The 14,708-nt window shown below is 40.6% G+C and overlaps 1 protein-coding gene across 1 annotated transcript; it reads right to left on the reverse strand.

Moving 5' to 3' along the window:
• Positions 1-2,690: 2,690 nt before the first annotated feature.
• SPINT4 (serine peptidase inhibitor, Kunitz type 4) lies at positions 2,691-3,899 on the reverse strand (the record flags this gene model as incomplete). Its single annotated transcript, XM_080814731.1, has 2 exons — positions 2,691-2,872; positions 3,785-3,899. 2 exons carry the CDS (start codon positions 3,897-3,899, stop codon positions 2,691-2,693), a joined length of 297 nt encoding a protein of 98 aa, XP_080670857.1.
• Between the last annotated feature and the right edge of the window lie 10,809 nt (positions 3,900-14,708).

Consider the following 14,708-nt stretch of genomic DNA (forward strand, 5'->3'; position numbering starts at 1 on the left):
TGCCTGTCTAGTTACAGGATCTCACTGGTTTATAATGTCTCTGATGTTGGCCCTAGTACCAATAGTCCAGGATGCATTCACAAGTGAGGGATTGGACTTGGTCAATAAGATAGACAGGGAAGGTATGACAGAAAGGGATGCTTGAATAAATTCAGAGATGAAATGGTTAGGCTGTGTGTCCTACAGGTGGGAAGGTCATGGCCATGGTGAACCTTGTAGCATTATATTCAGACTTGGCAACTAGTGTTTGGGTGATTATTCTCTTGGTAGCTAAAACACAGTCATTGGATTGAAATGGAGGGTTTACAGAATCCTGACCTGAAGCCATTAGTACTGATCAGAAGTTCTTGTTCTCATAACATCCTCATTTGAACATTTCTACTTGAAAGATAATCTTTTAAAAACATTTATTTAAATTCAATTAATTAACATATAGTGTATTATTAGTTTCAGAGGTAGATTTCAGTGATTCATCAGTTGCATATAACATCCAGTGCTCATTACATCCACGTGCCTTCCTTAATACCCATCTCCCAGTTTCCCCATCCCCCCACCAACCTCCTCTCCAGCCACCCTCAGTTTGTTTTCTATAGTTAAGAGTCTCTTATGGTTTGTCTCTTTTATATTTCCCTCCCTTCTCATATAATCCTCTGTTTTGTTTCTTAAATTCCACATATGAGTGAAGTCATATGATAATTGCCTTTCTCTGACTTATTTTGCTTAGCATAATATTGCTGATGAATTGATTTCATTTAACCAAATTAACTCTTTTAGTTACATGAAAGATTAGGCACTATTATCTTATACTGGTAGGCAGAGAGTTATGCAGAAGTACAAAATGTACACTGAAGGCTGACTACATATGGAGAACTATCGATAATTATGAGAGCTGGTTAATATTTCTGAATTATTAAGTCTGACAGCATAATCCTGCTTTCTGTGTTGTTTAGTCTACTGATACCAAATGCTTAATGCACAGTAAAATATGACAGTGTAATAGAAGTTAAGACTGTTCTGTAAAATGAAGAAAATTACTGTGTGGAATATGAAATGAAGCAGGCAGAAGCTGAAAGTTAGAATTGGTTTTAAACAAAAGGGTGGCTGTATGTCTGAAATGTATTAAACTTCAAAAATTATTGTACCTTAAAAAAAAGAAATGGAGGGTAGTTTTTCCAGAAAGACTGAGAACAGCCAAGTCAAATTTCAAAGATTGAGGTACTAAACAATGTTTAAATAACTACTTATTAATAGGGACCAATTCAGAAGGCTAGTTAAACTAACTGGGGCTCCTGACTTGGTGGGCATGAATCAGGACACATCACAAAGAAACATTTGTTATGAGTACAAGGACATGTCATGTGAATGTGAGGTTCACTTATCAATTTGGTTTCAAGGGCAAAGAGCACGGGTTTAGTACCTTGGTTCTACGAACCAGCTCAATCTGAGAAGGGAGGTGATATGAACCCATTCAGCTTTAGCTTGTCATGCCTGAAACATTATGTGCACATATGAGGAATGGTTCAGGGGTGAGGAGGCGATGGGACCAGCTGAGATTCAACTCTGGTTAAGACAGGGGAAGAGACTTTCAGAGAGTAGGGAAGGCTGACACAAAGTTGCTTTTATTTTAATGGTCATAAAGTCATTTCTCAGCAAAGAGAGAACTCACGTCAGGAAAATGGCAAACAGCTGAAGTTTCCAGGATTATGGAAATATTACAAAGATTTAAAAATTGGCTTGAATTTTCTTAAAACAATATTTCGGAATGGTGCATCAACTCTAACCTTTTGGCCTTTTTTCCCTGTTTAAGCAAAAACAAACAAACAAACAAACAAACAACAAAAAACAGATCTGTGTTAATAGATTTTGGAAAGTTTCCCTGGATTAATTTAAGTCATTTTTTATCCCAGGGGAAGTGCAGAGATGCCATATCTTTCAATGTCCCTCCTGTTCCATTGATTAATCTCCTATTCTTTCATTCCCTTAAAACTTAGTCTTTTCTACTATGTGCCAGGCATTGCAAAAATGCACTAGGGATATTAAATAAATAAAGCAAAATTTCTGTTTTTGAGTTACTCCCAAGGTCACTTTCCATTTTACTCTCCTGGAAATCAGCCATACAAAAGCCTTGTTAGCCTCCAAGGATCTTTTTCTAGTTCCAGTGACTGGGAAATGGCCGAAGTGTGAGCTGAGAGCTCAGTCGTATAAAACTCCATGCTACTGTGGAGATTTTACAAGTCTGGGATTAAAAGGGTTGGATTTGGGTGAACTTGTGTATGTAAAATGGTCAAGCCCTGGGTGACTATCAGATCTGGTTAGAAACCTTGCTACATCATGTAAATGTGAACTTGGGCCAGGTAGTTACCTCCACTGGACTTGGTTTCTTCATCTGCCCACTTTAATGATAAAAATATCTCTTAGGGTGGTTTAAATTTTAAATTATACCAATATATGTCAATTGCTTAGCGCAGCACCTGGCACGTGGTAATTATTTGATAAATGGTGACTACTGTTTTTTCTCTGGACTTTTGATTTCCCAACTGGAAAAAGATAAATGATCCTGAGATCCAACTCAACTATTAAGCTTTTTATTGAGGACAATCCTCCCTCTTCCCATCCCAAACAAGGAATCTTAGGATCTCAGAGCCTTTCCTTTTCCTCTCCCCCAAGGATCAAGGGCAAGATGGGATTCCTTACGTTATTTTGTACTCTTTGACACAGGCTATGTCACATTCTATTTTAAGCTTGTAGTTATTAAGGTTGCCATTACATCCGGAGAAGATAAAACTTTCACATCTTTCGGAGCTTTGGTTGTAGAAATATCTGAAGTGAATTTCAAAGCAGCTGCCAACTTCCATATCCATTTTGCAGGGATCTGCATGAGAGGTTCCCATTGAGTTAGGGAGAATTAGTTAGAACTCAGCCAGAGATCTTGCTTTACAGGGCCCTTAAAGATTCCTCACATTAGTTTGGAAATGGGTAGTAAGTGGTTGAGTGGCTTGACCAAGGGCATGCATTTGCTAAGTGGCCACGCCAGAATTTGGGGTGTCTGACTCACAGTGTAGACTGTGCCACCTCTTGTGCTCCAGAAACAATGAGCCTGTACACATTATCCATGGAAGAAAGCTTCATTATCCTTCACATCTACCTTGTGAGCTTCTGTAAATAAGGACCATGGGGGGGGTGCCTGGGTGGCTCAATGGGTTAAAGCCTCTGCTTTCGGCTCAGGTCATGATCTCAGGGTCCTGGGATCGAGCCCCTCATCGGGCTCTCTGCTCAGCGGGGAGCCTGCTTCCCTTCCTCTCTCTCTGCCTGCCTCTCTGCTACTTGTGATCTCTGTCAAATAAATAAATAAACTCTTAAAAAAAAAATAAGGACCATGGGTTCAAGTGTTCTCTCTGCACCCAGAACCCAGATATTGAAAATGCCTCAGTTTGCTCAGTTTCCAATCCCCCTTTACTCTCCTCTCAGTACATATTCTTAAATGGTCTGGGATCTTCGAAATTTTTCAGGAAACCCCTAGTTCAAAATACTTCTGGTACTTTGGAACGCCTACAAAAGACACCCCCATCTGGAAAGGACTGATTTGCATCATAGTTTGCTTTTTCTTATCAGACATCCAAAAGAGCCCTAGAGTAAGTAATGCCCATAGTCAAAGGACTAAGAGTCTATGGGTATTAGCCTAAAAGGAGGACCTTCCTGGACCAGCTGGATATCACTTTTTTTTGGACACTTTCTCCCTCATTCATAATTGGTCTTTGCATTTGTTTTGGCCTTAAGTTCATACCTTTGAGGTCTCCACATATCATTTCAGCAAGTCTAGCAACACCACCCATTAATGGGGTAGTCAGCCAGAGGAAGATGAAGAGCCCTAGGAGAAATCCCAACTGAGCAGGCTTCATGATGCAGCAAGCAGGAGGTAGGAGAGTCTTGGTATCAACTGATGTTATATTTTGGGCTTGATACTTGAGATGGCTGTGCCCACTCACCCCAAGGGCCAGGACGGGGCATTACTAGGCATTGAGTTGAACAGTGAATGCTTGAGTACCCAGCCATGAAGCTGAAGGTCCCAGGCCAGTTAAACTCTTGACAGTGAGTCCCATGTTCATCTAGGAACCATAGAAATGAAAGGATCAGAACTTCTAACATAAGTTTAATGATGGAGGAGAGAATGATTAAAGAATTAAAAAAGAATTGCTTCCTTTCCTCTCTTCAACCTTCCACAACAAGGAAGACACTGATCTTGGTGAAACAGGAAGAATGTAATAAGAACAATAATAGTAATGATAGTAACTAACCTCTATGGTACTTCCTTCATGTAAGCACTATTATTTATCCATCTGCATAAAATCTTTCAATTTCAAAAAAAGCACATACATGAGTTAGGTGCAACTGTCATCATCACAGATGAAGAAACTGAAGTTGAGGTTAAGTTTTACGTGCAAGGTCATCCATCTATTACGCAGTGGAATCAAGATTTGAACTCACTATACTATATTGCCTAGAATATGGGACAACTTAGTTTTGATTTCTTGTAAGACTTTTGAAATTTTGGCTTTCACATTTAAACTCTTAAACTACCTGAAGTTGATTATTTTTGGTCAAGTATGAAATAATGATCCGATTGAATTTTTCAATGGCTTCAGACCCATTTGTTGATAAGTTCTTTTTTTATCTATGTAATATCTATATCATATATTTTATCTATATAATATCTATATAATAACTTCTCTTATACATTGGGGATTATTTCTTTTCTTTTTTTTTGGCTTCTAATTTAATTTAATTCAATTTTTGTGTGTGTGTGTTTTCCAAAATTCATTGTTTATGCACCACACCCAGTGCTCCATGCAATACGTGCCCTCCTTAATACCCACCACCAGGTTCACCCAACCATCCTCCCTCCTCTCCTCCAAAACCCTCAGTTTGTTTCTCAGAGTTCACAGTCTCTCATAGCTTGTCTCCCCCTCTGATTTCCTCCAACTCACTTCTCCTCTCCATCTCCCAATGTCCTCCGTGTTATTCCTTATGCTCCACAAGTAAGTGAAACCATATGATAATTGACTTTCTCTGCTTGACTTATTTCTGAGATCTGTGTTTCACTCTACTATATATTCCTGCTCCAAAGCCATTCTTAATTACTTGAATTTTGTATTATCTTAGGATTTTGCATATTCACATACATTTCAGGGTCAGTTTGTCAAGTTCTCCAAAAGGCCCATCTTGGATATTGATTTTAGTTGAATTGGATTTACAGGTCAATTTGGGGAGAATGACATCTTTAAAATATTATCTTAGGTATATACAATAATTTCCCATCTGTATTGGTTTTCTTTTCTTTTCTTTTAAGATTTTATTTATTTATTTGACAGACAGAGATCACAAGTAGGCAGAGAGGCAGGCGGGGGGGGGGGTGCGGTAGGTGGGGAGAGGGTGGAGCAGACTCCCCGCTGAGCAGAGATCCTGATGCGGGGTTCGATCCCAGGACCCTGGGATCATGACCTGAGCTGAAGGTAGAGGCTTTAGCTCACTGAGCCACCCAGGTGCCCCTGTATTGGTTTTCTTAATATCTTCCAAGAAAGGCTAACAATATTTATATTTCTCGAACAGGTCTTGTAATCTTATTTATATTTTTGGTATTATTGTAAGTGATATCTTTAAACATTATATTTCTATTTGTTTCTGATACATGAAAATGTGATTTAAGTTATATATTAATCTTACGTCTAGCATAAGCATTTCCTTAATGAGTAGTGATGTTGAACACCTTTTTATGTACTTGTTGGCTATTCATCCGTCTCGTAGAAAATTGCCCATCCAGGTCCTTTGCTCATTTAAAAATCAGAGTATTTGGCTTTTTTTCACTTTCAATGAATTGTATGAGTTCCTTACAAATTTTGGACATTAACTCCTTACCAGATATGTGGTTTGCAAATATATTCTCTCAATCCATAGATTGTTTTTTCATTTTGTTGATTGCTTCCTTTGTTTGCAGAAGCTTTTTTATTTGATGTAGTCTTACTTGTTTATGCTTGCTTTTGCTGCTTGTGCTGTTAGTGTCTCATCCAAAAAATCATTGCCAAAGACTATTGTCAAGGAGCTTTTTCCTTATGCTTCTCTTCTATGAGATTTACAGTGTCAGGTCTTAGTTTAAGTCCATATCCATTTCAAATTAATTTTCATGAGTGGTGTAAGTTAGAGGTCCAGTTCCATTATTTTGCATGTGGATATGTGGTTTTCCCAGCATCATTTATTGAAGAGACTATCCGTTTCCCATTGTGTATTCTTGGTTCCCTTGTCAGGTATTAGTTGACCGTATACACATGGGTTTATTTTTAGGCTTTTGGTTCAGTTTCACTGGTCTATGGGTCTGTTTTCATGCAAGTACAATAATGTTTTGATTACTGTAGCTTTTCCCCCCCAATTAATTAACATATAGTGTATTACTAGTTTCAGGGTAGAGTTTAGTGATTCATCAGTTGCATAAACTTCCAGCACTCACTGCACCACGTGCCCTCCTTAATGTCCATCCCCCTGTAGCCCCTCCCCCACCTCCCCTCCAGCAACCCTGTTTGTTTCCTAGAGTTAAGAGTCTCTTATGGATTCCTGTAGCTTTTAAATGTGGTCCATATATACAATGGAATATTACTCAGCCATCAGGAAGGATGAATACCCGCCATTTGCCTCGACATGGGTGGAACTGGACAGGATTATGTTAAGTGAAATAAGCATATTTCTCAAGCAGAGAAAGACAATTATCACATGGTTTCACTTATTAGGAGAAGGAAGGGAAAAATGAAGGGGGGGAAATGAGAGGGGGAGATAAACCATGGGAGACTATGGACTATGGGAAAAAAACCGAGGGTTTCAGAGGGGAGGGGGGGTGTGGGGATGGATGAGCCTGGTAGTGGGCATTAACGAGGGCATGTATTGCATGGAGCACTGGGTGTTATATGCTAACAACGAATAATGGAACACTACATCAAAAACTAATGACAGGGGCGCCTGGGTGGCTCAGTGGGTTAAAGCCTCTGCTTTCGGCTCAGGTCATGATCTCAGGGTCCTGGGATCGAGCCCCGCATCAGGCTCTCTGCTAGGCGGGGAGCCTGCTTCCTCCTCTCTCCCTGCCTGCCTCTCTGTCTGCTTGTGATCTCTCTCTGTCAAATAAATAAATAAAATCTTAAAAAAAAAAAAAGCTAATGACATACTGTATGTTGACTAACATAACATAATAAAATAAGAAAAAATAAATGTGGTTTGAAATAAGAAAATGTGATACCTCCAGCTTTGTTTATTTTTCTCAAGTTGCTTTGGTTATTTGGGGTCTTTTTGGTCCACAAAAATTTTAGGATTGTTTTTTCTATTTCTGTGAAATATGTCATTGGAATTTAATAAGGGTTGCATGGAATCTATAACTTGCTTTGGGTAGTAAAAGGGAAAACCACACTCCTCCTGTATGCCCTTTACTCTCCTGACTCTACAATAACAATATAGCTTCACTTCTTTTTATTTATTTATTTATTTATTTATTTATTTATTTACAGCGTAACAGTGTTCATTGTTTTTGCACCACACCCAGTGCTCCATGCAATATGTACCCTCCCTTAATGCCCACCACCTGGCTCCCCCAACCTCCCACCACCTGCCCCTTCAAAACCCTCAGGTTGTTTTTCAGAGTTCATAGTCTCTCATGGTTCACCTCCCCTTCCAATTTCCCTCAACTCCCTTCTCCTCTCCATCTCTTCTGAGATCAGATGTGTGTGTGTGTATGTGTGTGTGTTTCCATACATCAAGCAATTCTTTTTTTTTTTTAAGATTTATTTATTTATTTATTTGACAGAGCCATCACAAGTAGGCAGAGAGAGGGGGAGGAAGCAGGCTCCCTGCTGAGCAGAGAGCCCGATGCGGGGCTCCATCCCAGGACCCTGGGACCATGACCTGAGCTGAAGGCAGAGGCTTAACCCACTGAGCCACCCAGTGCCCACATCAAGCAATTCTGCAACACCACTGGGTGCCTTACAATTTAACTAAATTCTGACACTATTTACCGGGAAATACATCAGATCCTACAGATTAAGTGCTCAGTCTCACAAGACTGCACCCCCTTTACCCACATCAGATACTAATGGCAAGTCCAGGCTGTTAACTAGACTTCTGACCAACAAACTATAGGCTGGGAACTCCCATGACCCCTTCCTTGGGTTGGAGTAATTTGTTACAGCAGTTCACAGACTTCAGAAACAGTTTATTTACTGTGTTACTGATTGGTTATAAAAGGATGTAACAGGTTTCATGGAGCTTGAAACCTGTACAATTTAGGGAATCTTATTTTAGAGAAACACTGCAGTGCAATGATGCAAAAAACTATGGATACAAAGTTAGGTATGTAAGTCAATATTTATTTGGAAGGAAAAAGGAAATTATAGGGTACCTGGGTGGCTCAGTCTGTTAAGCATCTGCCTTTGGCTCAGGTCATGATCCCAGAGTCCCTGGACTGAACCCCACATTGGGCTCCCTGCTCATTGGGGAGTCTCTTCTCCCTCTCCCTCTGCCTCTCTCCCTGCTCCTTCTCTCTCTCTCTCTATCTCTCACTCTATCTTTCTCAAATAAATAAATAAAATCTTAAAAAAAAGAAATTATAACAAATCACAAGCTTACAAAAGCTTATGAATATATCAAACATCATGAATCCTAGAAAAATAACATTTCGTTACTATTATTTAAAATATTTTTAAATACCATTTTCTTATATTTTCTGGCGATTATTCTTTGATCACCTCTTCTCATGACAGTGATTTTTTATTTTTTATTTTTTAAAAAAGATTTTATTTATTTGACAGAGAGAGACAGCAAGAGAAGGAATACAAACAGGAGGAGTGGGGGAGGGAGAAGCAGGCTTCCAGCCCAGCAGGGAGCCTGATGTAGGGCTCGACCCCAGGACCCCAGGATCATGACCTGAGCTGAAGGCAGATGCCGAATGACTGAGCCACCTGGGTGACCCTATATCTTGTTTCTAGAGAGAGAACAGAAAGATAATTCAGTCTTTGCTCTAGCATGGTTGATAAAAATCTTAAAGTTATAGTCCTGGAGAACTAATGCACAGTGATTATAGTCAACAATGCTGTGTTATAATCTTCAAAATTGCTGAGAGACTGGATTGTAATCATTCTTACCGCAAAAAAGAAATAACAATTATGTGTCTCAATAGAGGTGCTAGCTAATGCTATAGTAATCATATTGTAATATATAAATGTATCAAAACACAACGTAAACCTTAAACTTGCACAATGTCATATCTCAGTTATATTTCAATTAAAAAATTAAGTTGTTGATATTGGGAAAGATCCTTTCTAGATTTATAACATTGGTAATGCCACATCTATAGCTTTCTTCATAGTTTCTGGCTCTGGTGGTGCTGCATGCCCGGGACAAGCCCTTGGAGAATTCTAGCTCTTTGGTCTTGATCTAATGAAACCTCACTGCAGCCTAATAGTCACTGATCGAGCTCTACCAGGTCCTCACCGCCCTCACTGTGCCCTGTCTTGGGTTCATGATGTGGCCATGAAACCTTGAACCCTGGCTCCAAGCATGTTGCCATGCAACATCTTATTGCTATTTCTTCTTGAGATCAAATATGGGAGCATTTTGCTTGATGGGTGCAACCAAGGCAGATCGTCAGTGTGGGCTGCCCAGACATGAACACAGAATTAACTTAAGGCCACTATTAGGATATGGCCCTGCAGCCCCCCACTCTTCTAGCCAACACCCCCCCTCCCCCCCGCCAAGGTTGGGACAATGCTGTCTGCCTCCATGTTTGGATGGTGTTGCTTTTTCCTCTCCTCATCCGGAGAGAAGCAAGTGAGGGGCCTGGAGCTTAAGCTACATGAGTTTCATGGTAAATTAGTCTTTTCTGCCAAACCCAAGATCTATTCATAAGTCAGGTTTTGTTGGGGAAGGTGGTCTCAAATTTACTCCTCAATGCCTTCCTAAAAATGGACTAAGAAAAACAATATTGTGAGGGGCACCTGGGTGGTTCAGTCATTAAGCATCTGCCTTTGACTCGGGTCATGATCCTGGGGTCCTGGGATATAGCCCCCATTGGACTCCTTGCTCAGTGGGAAGCCTGCTTCTACCTCTCCCACTCCCCCTGCTTGTGTTCCCACTCTCTCTGTCTCTCTCTCTATCAAAGAAATAAATAAAATCTTAAAAAAATAAAAAAAAAGGGAAAACAATATTGTGGAGGCATGCAGGGAAATGAAGATAATTAGCACATTTTTCTTCTGGATTCTTTAAACACATTCATGGATTATGCCATGTAGGGCCTCCAAGGAACTGAACTGTGTGTTGTCAGCCTATGCTTGATAACCCTTAAGGAAGGAGCCCCAGGAAACTTCCTGGAATTTAACATGAGGCTGTCACAGAGAGTGCTATTCACCTTACCACCCAGTGTTTCCTCTTCGAGGACATGTGAAGGAGCTTGTCTCTTTGGCCACTTACTACCATGATTATTTTCACTATTCCTGAGTATCTTTTTGGGCTAACTTTATGCTTACTCTAAAGGTTGTAGCTGTGCTGCCCTTACTGTGCTGTTATTACAAAAGCTTAGAACCCATTTTATGATATCTCCTAGCAGTGCACCCACTGAGCCACCCAGGCACCCCTGCCTTAAATCTTTTGAAACAAGTTTGAATGGCAGTAAATAAAACCATAAACTAATTTGAACCTGGGTCTTCATATTAAATTAAAAAGGTTTTCAGGGGGTGCCTGGGTGGCTCATTGGGTTAAAGCCTCTGCCTTCGGCTCAGGTCATGATCCTGGGGTCCTGGGATCGAGCCCCACATTGGGCTCTCTGCTCAGCAGGGAGCCTGCTTCCCTTCCTCTCTCTCTGCCTGCCTCTCTGCCTACTTGTGATCTCTGTCTGTCAAATAAAAAATAAATAAAATCCTAAAAAATTTTTTTTTCAGGACACCATGCTGCTTTGAAGGTGTAAAGAATGGGATGGGGCTCTGGGGACACAAGGTCCCCTTGGTTTATTAGCTGTTTGGCACATCCTGTCCTCCCCCGGGGGCTGAGAACTAGTGAAGTGGGAAAGATAGGAACAAAATGCACGAGGAGCCACCAAAAAATTAAGTCCCAGCCTAAAAGAATAGTTTCAGCTCAGATAAAATTTCTCCCATCTTATCCCAAAAGCATCAAGTAGGAGGTTCATCTGGGCCTTTCTGGGTGCTTTACCCACTGCTCCAGATTATTAGACCTGATGTTTAAGAGCAGTACCGAGACTCCAGGAGGAGTTACATTCCTGTCCTAGCCTTTACCCTGAAAAAGATTTAGAATACCGTGAGGCTAGACTCTAGGTTAGGATTTCCCAATGCCCTAAGAGGTATTTTTTCCCATAGTCAGAACCCATAATTTTGTTCTTAATTCAGGAAGAAGCTCCTAAAAAGTGACAAAAGATTGATGGAATGTAGGACCTATCTCTGACTTGACTGAGTGGACAATATTCTGGAGTGTGTCCAGGGGAGTAGCTTGGCACTTTGTGTTTGACCAAAGCTTAATAAACTTACTCCAGTTGATAGTGAGAATGGACATGCCAGTAGTATAGACAAATCCACTTGAGTCAGGAAGCGTGTGCCTGGAGGGTGGCGGGGGTGTGTGTGGGGGTACTACTGTGAAGCTAATGCACTCAGAGCTTCATGGAATTGCAACTGTTTCCCTGGCCACTGCTCCTGATACATCATCTTTCTTTCAGCCTGAGAGTTCCCAGGCAAGTGGCATTCTGAAACATGGTTTCATGAGTACATGCTACAGATGAAGGAGTTCTGCTTCCTTGAGTATGGAAGCTATCTGACAAGGGGTCTGTATCTACATCCTGTATATTTCTCTCTTAGGACTGTGCTTCTGACTTTTTTCTGTCATATTTGTGTGGAAACTGCCATGCCAAGTCACCAGAACCACAGCACACAAGGCTAACTGGGAAAAAAAATCTAAATCCATAGATCCACACAGATAATTTTGTCCCCATGTCACTGTGACTTCTTTCTGCTCTCTTGGTCAATGCAGGAGCAAGATATTTTATTTAGTAGCTTAATACTACTTGCTTAAACAGTGCGTCCCACCACTGCTCCAAAAGATTCCCTGGATTTGTCTAATGGAAAGTTTCTGCCCTGAATTCCCTTCTTGGTCATCTGGCAGAAGGACCAGCTTCTCTGATTGATTCCTGCGCTGAAGTTTTCTCAAGCAACTCAGTCATGCTGATACACTACTACACTTATTATATGTATCATGAATTAATGCACACTTTTCCAAAAGCCTTCAGGTTTCTTCATACCGCTGTTATGTAGCATTCTTGTGCAGTAGTCAACCTCCCATGTAAGACCCTTGACTGAAATAATTTCTTGTACATAGTCAGACATTCACTTAGTTCTGCTCAAATTGAAAAATTTCATTCCAATAAGGAGGTGTGGATGGGACACAAAAGGACTTAGTAAAAGTTTCCATCAGGAGAGTCCCAGATTCCAACAAGGGTTAAATCTCTGACTCCTAATTTTGCTTTTAGCCCATACCCTTGACTCTTACTTTTGCTCTTTCTGAGAGCAGTTTTTTTTTTTCATGTATTCACCAGCTTTGCTGAGAACACCTCATTAGTGCTTTGCTTCTTTCTCATTATTTAAATGGTGGAAATAAGAAGTACAACCTTATTCCTTATCCTCCTGCTTCCTTCTTTCTAGTTGCCCTCTCTCTGGCCCATTGCTTCCAGTGTAGTGTTCACACTATATGATCATAGTTTTCTAAAAAATTTCAGACTCATTCAGAAGGGACATTTCTTTTTTTTTGAAATGCAAAGTGTGAGTACATTGGATGCATTATGTATTTATAGTAATTAAGTTAATCTCTTTCTTGTAAGCCTTATAAAATCCATTATTATATATCTACTTTCATCCAATGACCTCCAGGTGGACAGGCTGTACTTCTATATTTCCTGGGTCTTTGACTTTAGACTTAATCTTTTTGCTTGTTTTGGTCAAGGAATAATATCAGTCTCGAAATGTGCTTGCAGGGGCGCCTGGGTGGCTCAGTGGGTTAAAGCCTCTGCCTTCGGCTCAGGTCATGATCCCAGGGTCCTGGGATCGAGCCCCACATCGGGATCTCTGCTCAGCGGGGAACCTGCTTCCCTTCCTCTCTCTCTGGCTGCCTCTCTGCCTACCTGTGATCTCTGTCTGTCAAATAAATAAATAAAATCTTTAAAAAAAAAAAAAGAAATGTGCTTGCAGGGTTGGATTTCCCCTTTGAGTTCTGCATTTTACCACAGGAAGAGTGTTTCTTGAGAAACTCTTGGTTCAAGAAGGAGGAGAGACACAAGGATCAAAAGGACTCTACTCTCAGCCTGGATCCAAGTTCGGTCAAACCCGGTTTAGATTAGTCAGACATCTGTTTTCCTGCTGATGTGTGTGTGAGAGAAACTTTTATTGTTGCCGCTGCTGAGACTTATGGTGGGGGATTGTTACTGAACAGTGCTGACTAAAACACCTATGAAAAAATTCTAATATAAGTATTACCTGCTCACATCATATAAAATAGTAGGAGAACATGGGAGATGGGAAATAACTAAAATAAACACACACAAATATATAACAGTAATGACATTTATATTTATAAACATCCATGATACAGCAAAGAAGAGAAAATTATAGTCCTCTTTTCTGATCAGAAAGTGGTGGCTGATATTCATGACTTCTTCCTCACATTATTCATCCATATTCCCTTTGCTTTCACCCAGCAATGCACCAGCTAGTTAGTGTTGTGTGTTTTTTTTTTAATTTTTAAAATTTCTTTTCAGTGTACCAGAATTCATTGTTTATGTACCACACCCAGTGTTCCATGCAATACGTGCCCTCCACAATACCCAGCACCAGGCTCACCCTCCCTCCCACCCCCCGCCCCTTCAAAACCCTCAGATTGTTTTTCAGAGTCCATAGTCTCTCATGGTTCATTTCCCCTTCCAATTTCCCCCCAACTCCCTTCTCCTCTCCATCTCCCCATGTCCTCCATGTTATTCCTTATGCTCCACAAATAAGTGAAACCATATGATACTTGACTCTCTCTGCTTGACTTGTTTCACTCAGCATAATCTCTTCCAGTCCTGTCCATGTTGATACAAAATTCGTGTACTCATGCTTTCTGAAGGAGGCATCATACTCCATAGTGTATATGGACCACATCTTCCTTACCCATTCGTCCACTGAATGGCATCTTGGTTCTTTCCACAGTTTGGTCACCATGGCCATTGCTGCTATGAACATTGGGGTACAGATGGCCCTTCTTTTCACTACATCTGTATCCTTGGGGTAATTACCCAGTAGTGCAGTTGCAGGGTCATAGGGAAGCTCTATTTTTAATTTCTTGAGCAATCTCCACACTGTTCTCCAAATTGGCTGCACCAACTTGCATTCCCACCAACAGTGCAAGAGGGTTCCCCTTTCTCCACATCCTCTCCAACACACGTTGTTTCCTGTCTTGCTAATTTTGGCCATTCTAAATGGTGTAAGTTGGTATCTCAACGTGGTTTTGATTTGAGTCTCCCTGATGGCTAGTGATGATGAACATTTTTTCATGCGTCTGATAGCCATTTTTTATATCTTCATTGGAGAAGTGTCTGTTCATGTCTTCTGCCCATTTTTGACATGATTATCTGTTTTGTGTGTGTTGAGTTT

The sequence above is a fragment of the Martes martes genome (assembly GCF_963455335.1).
Source record: "Martes martes genome assembly, chromosome: 9".
NCBI lineage: Eukaryota > Metazoa > Chordata > Mammalia > Carnivora > Mustelidae > Martes > Martes martes.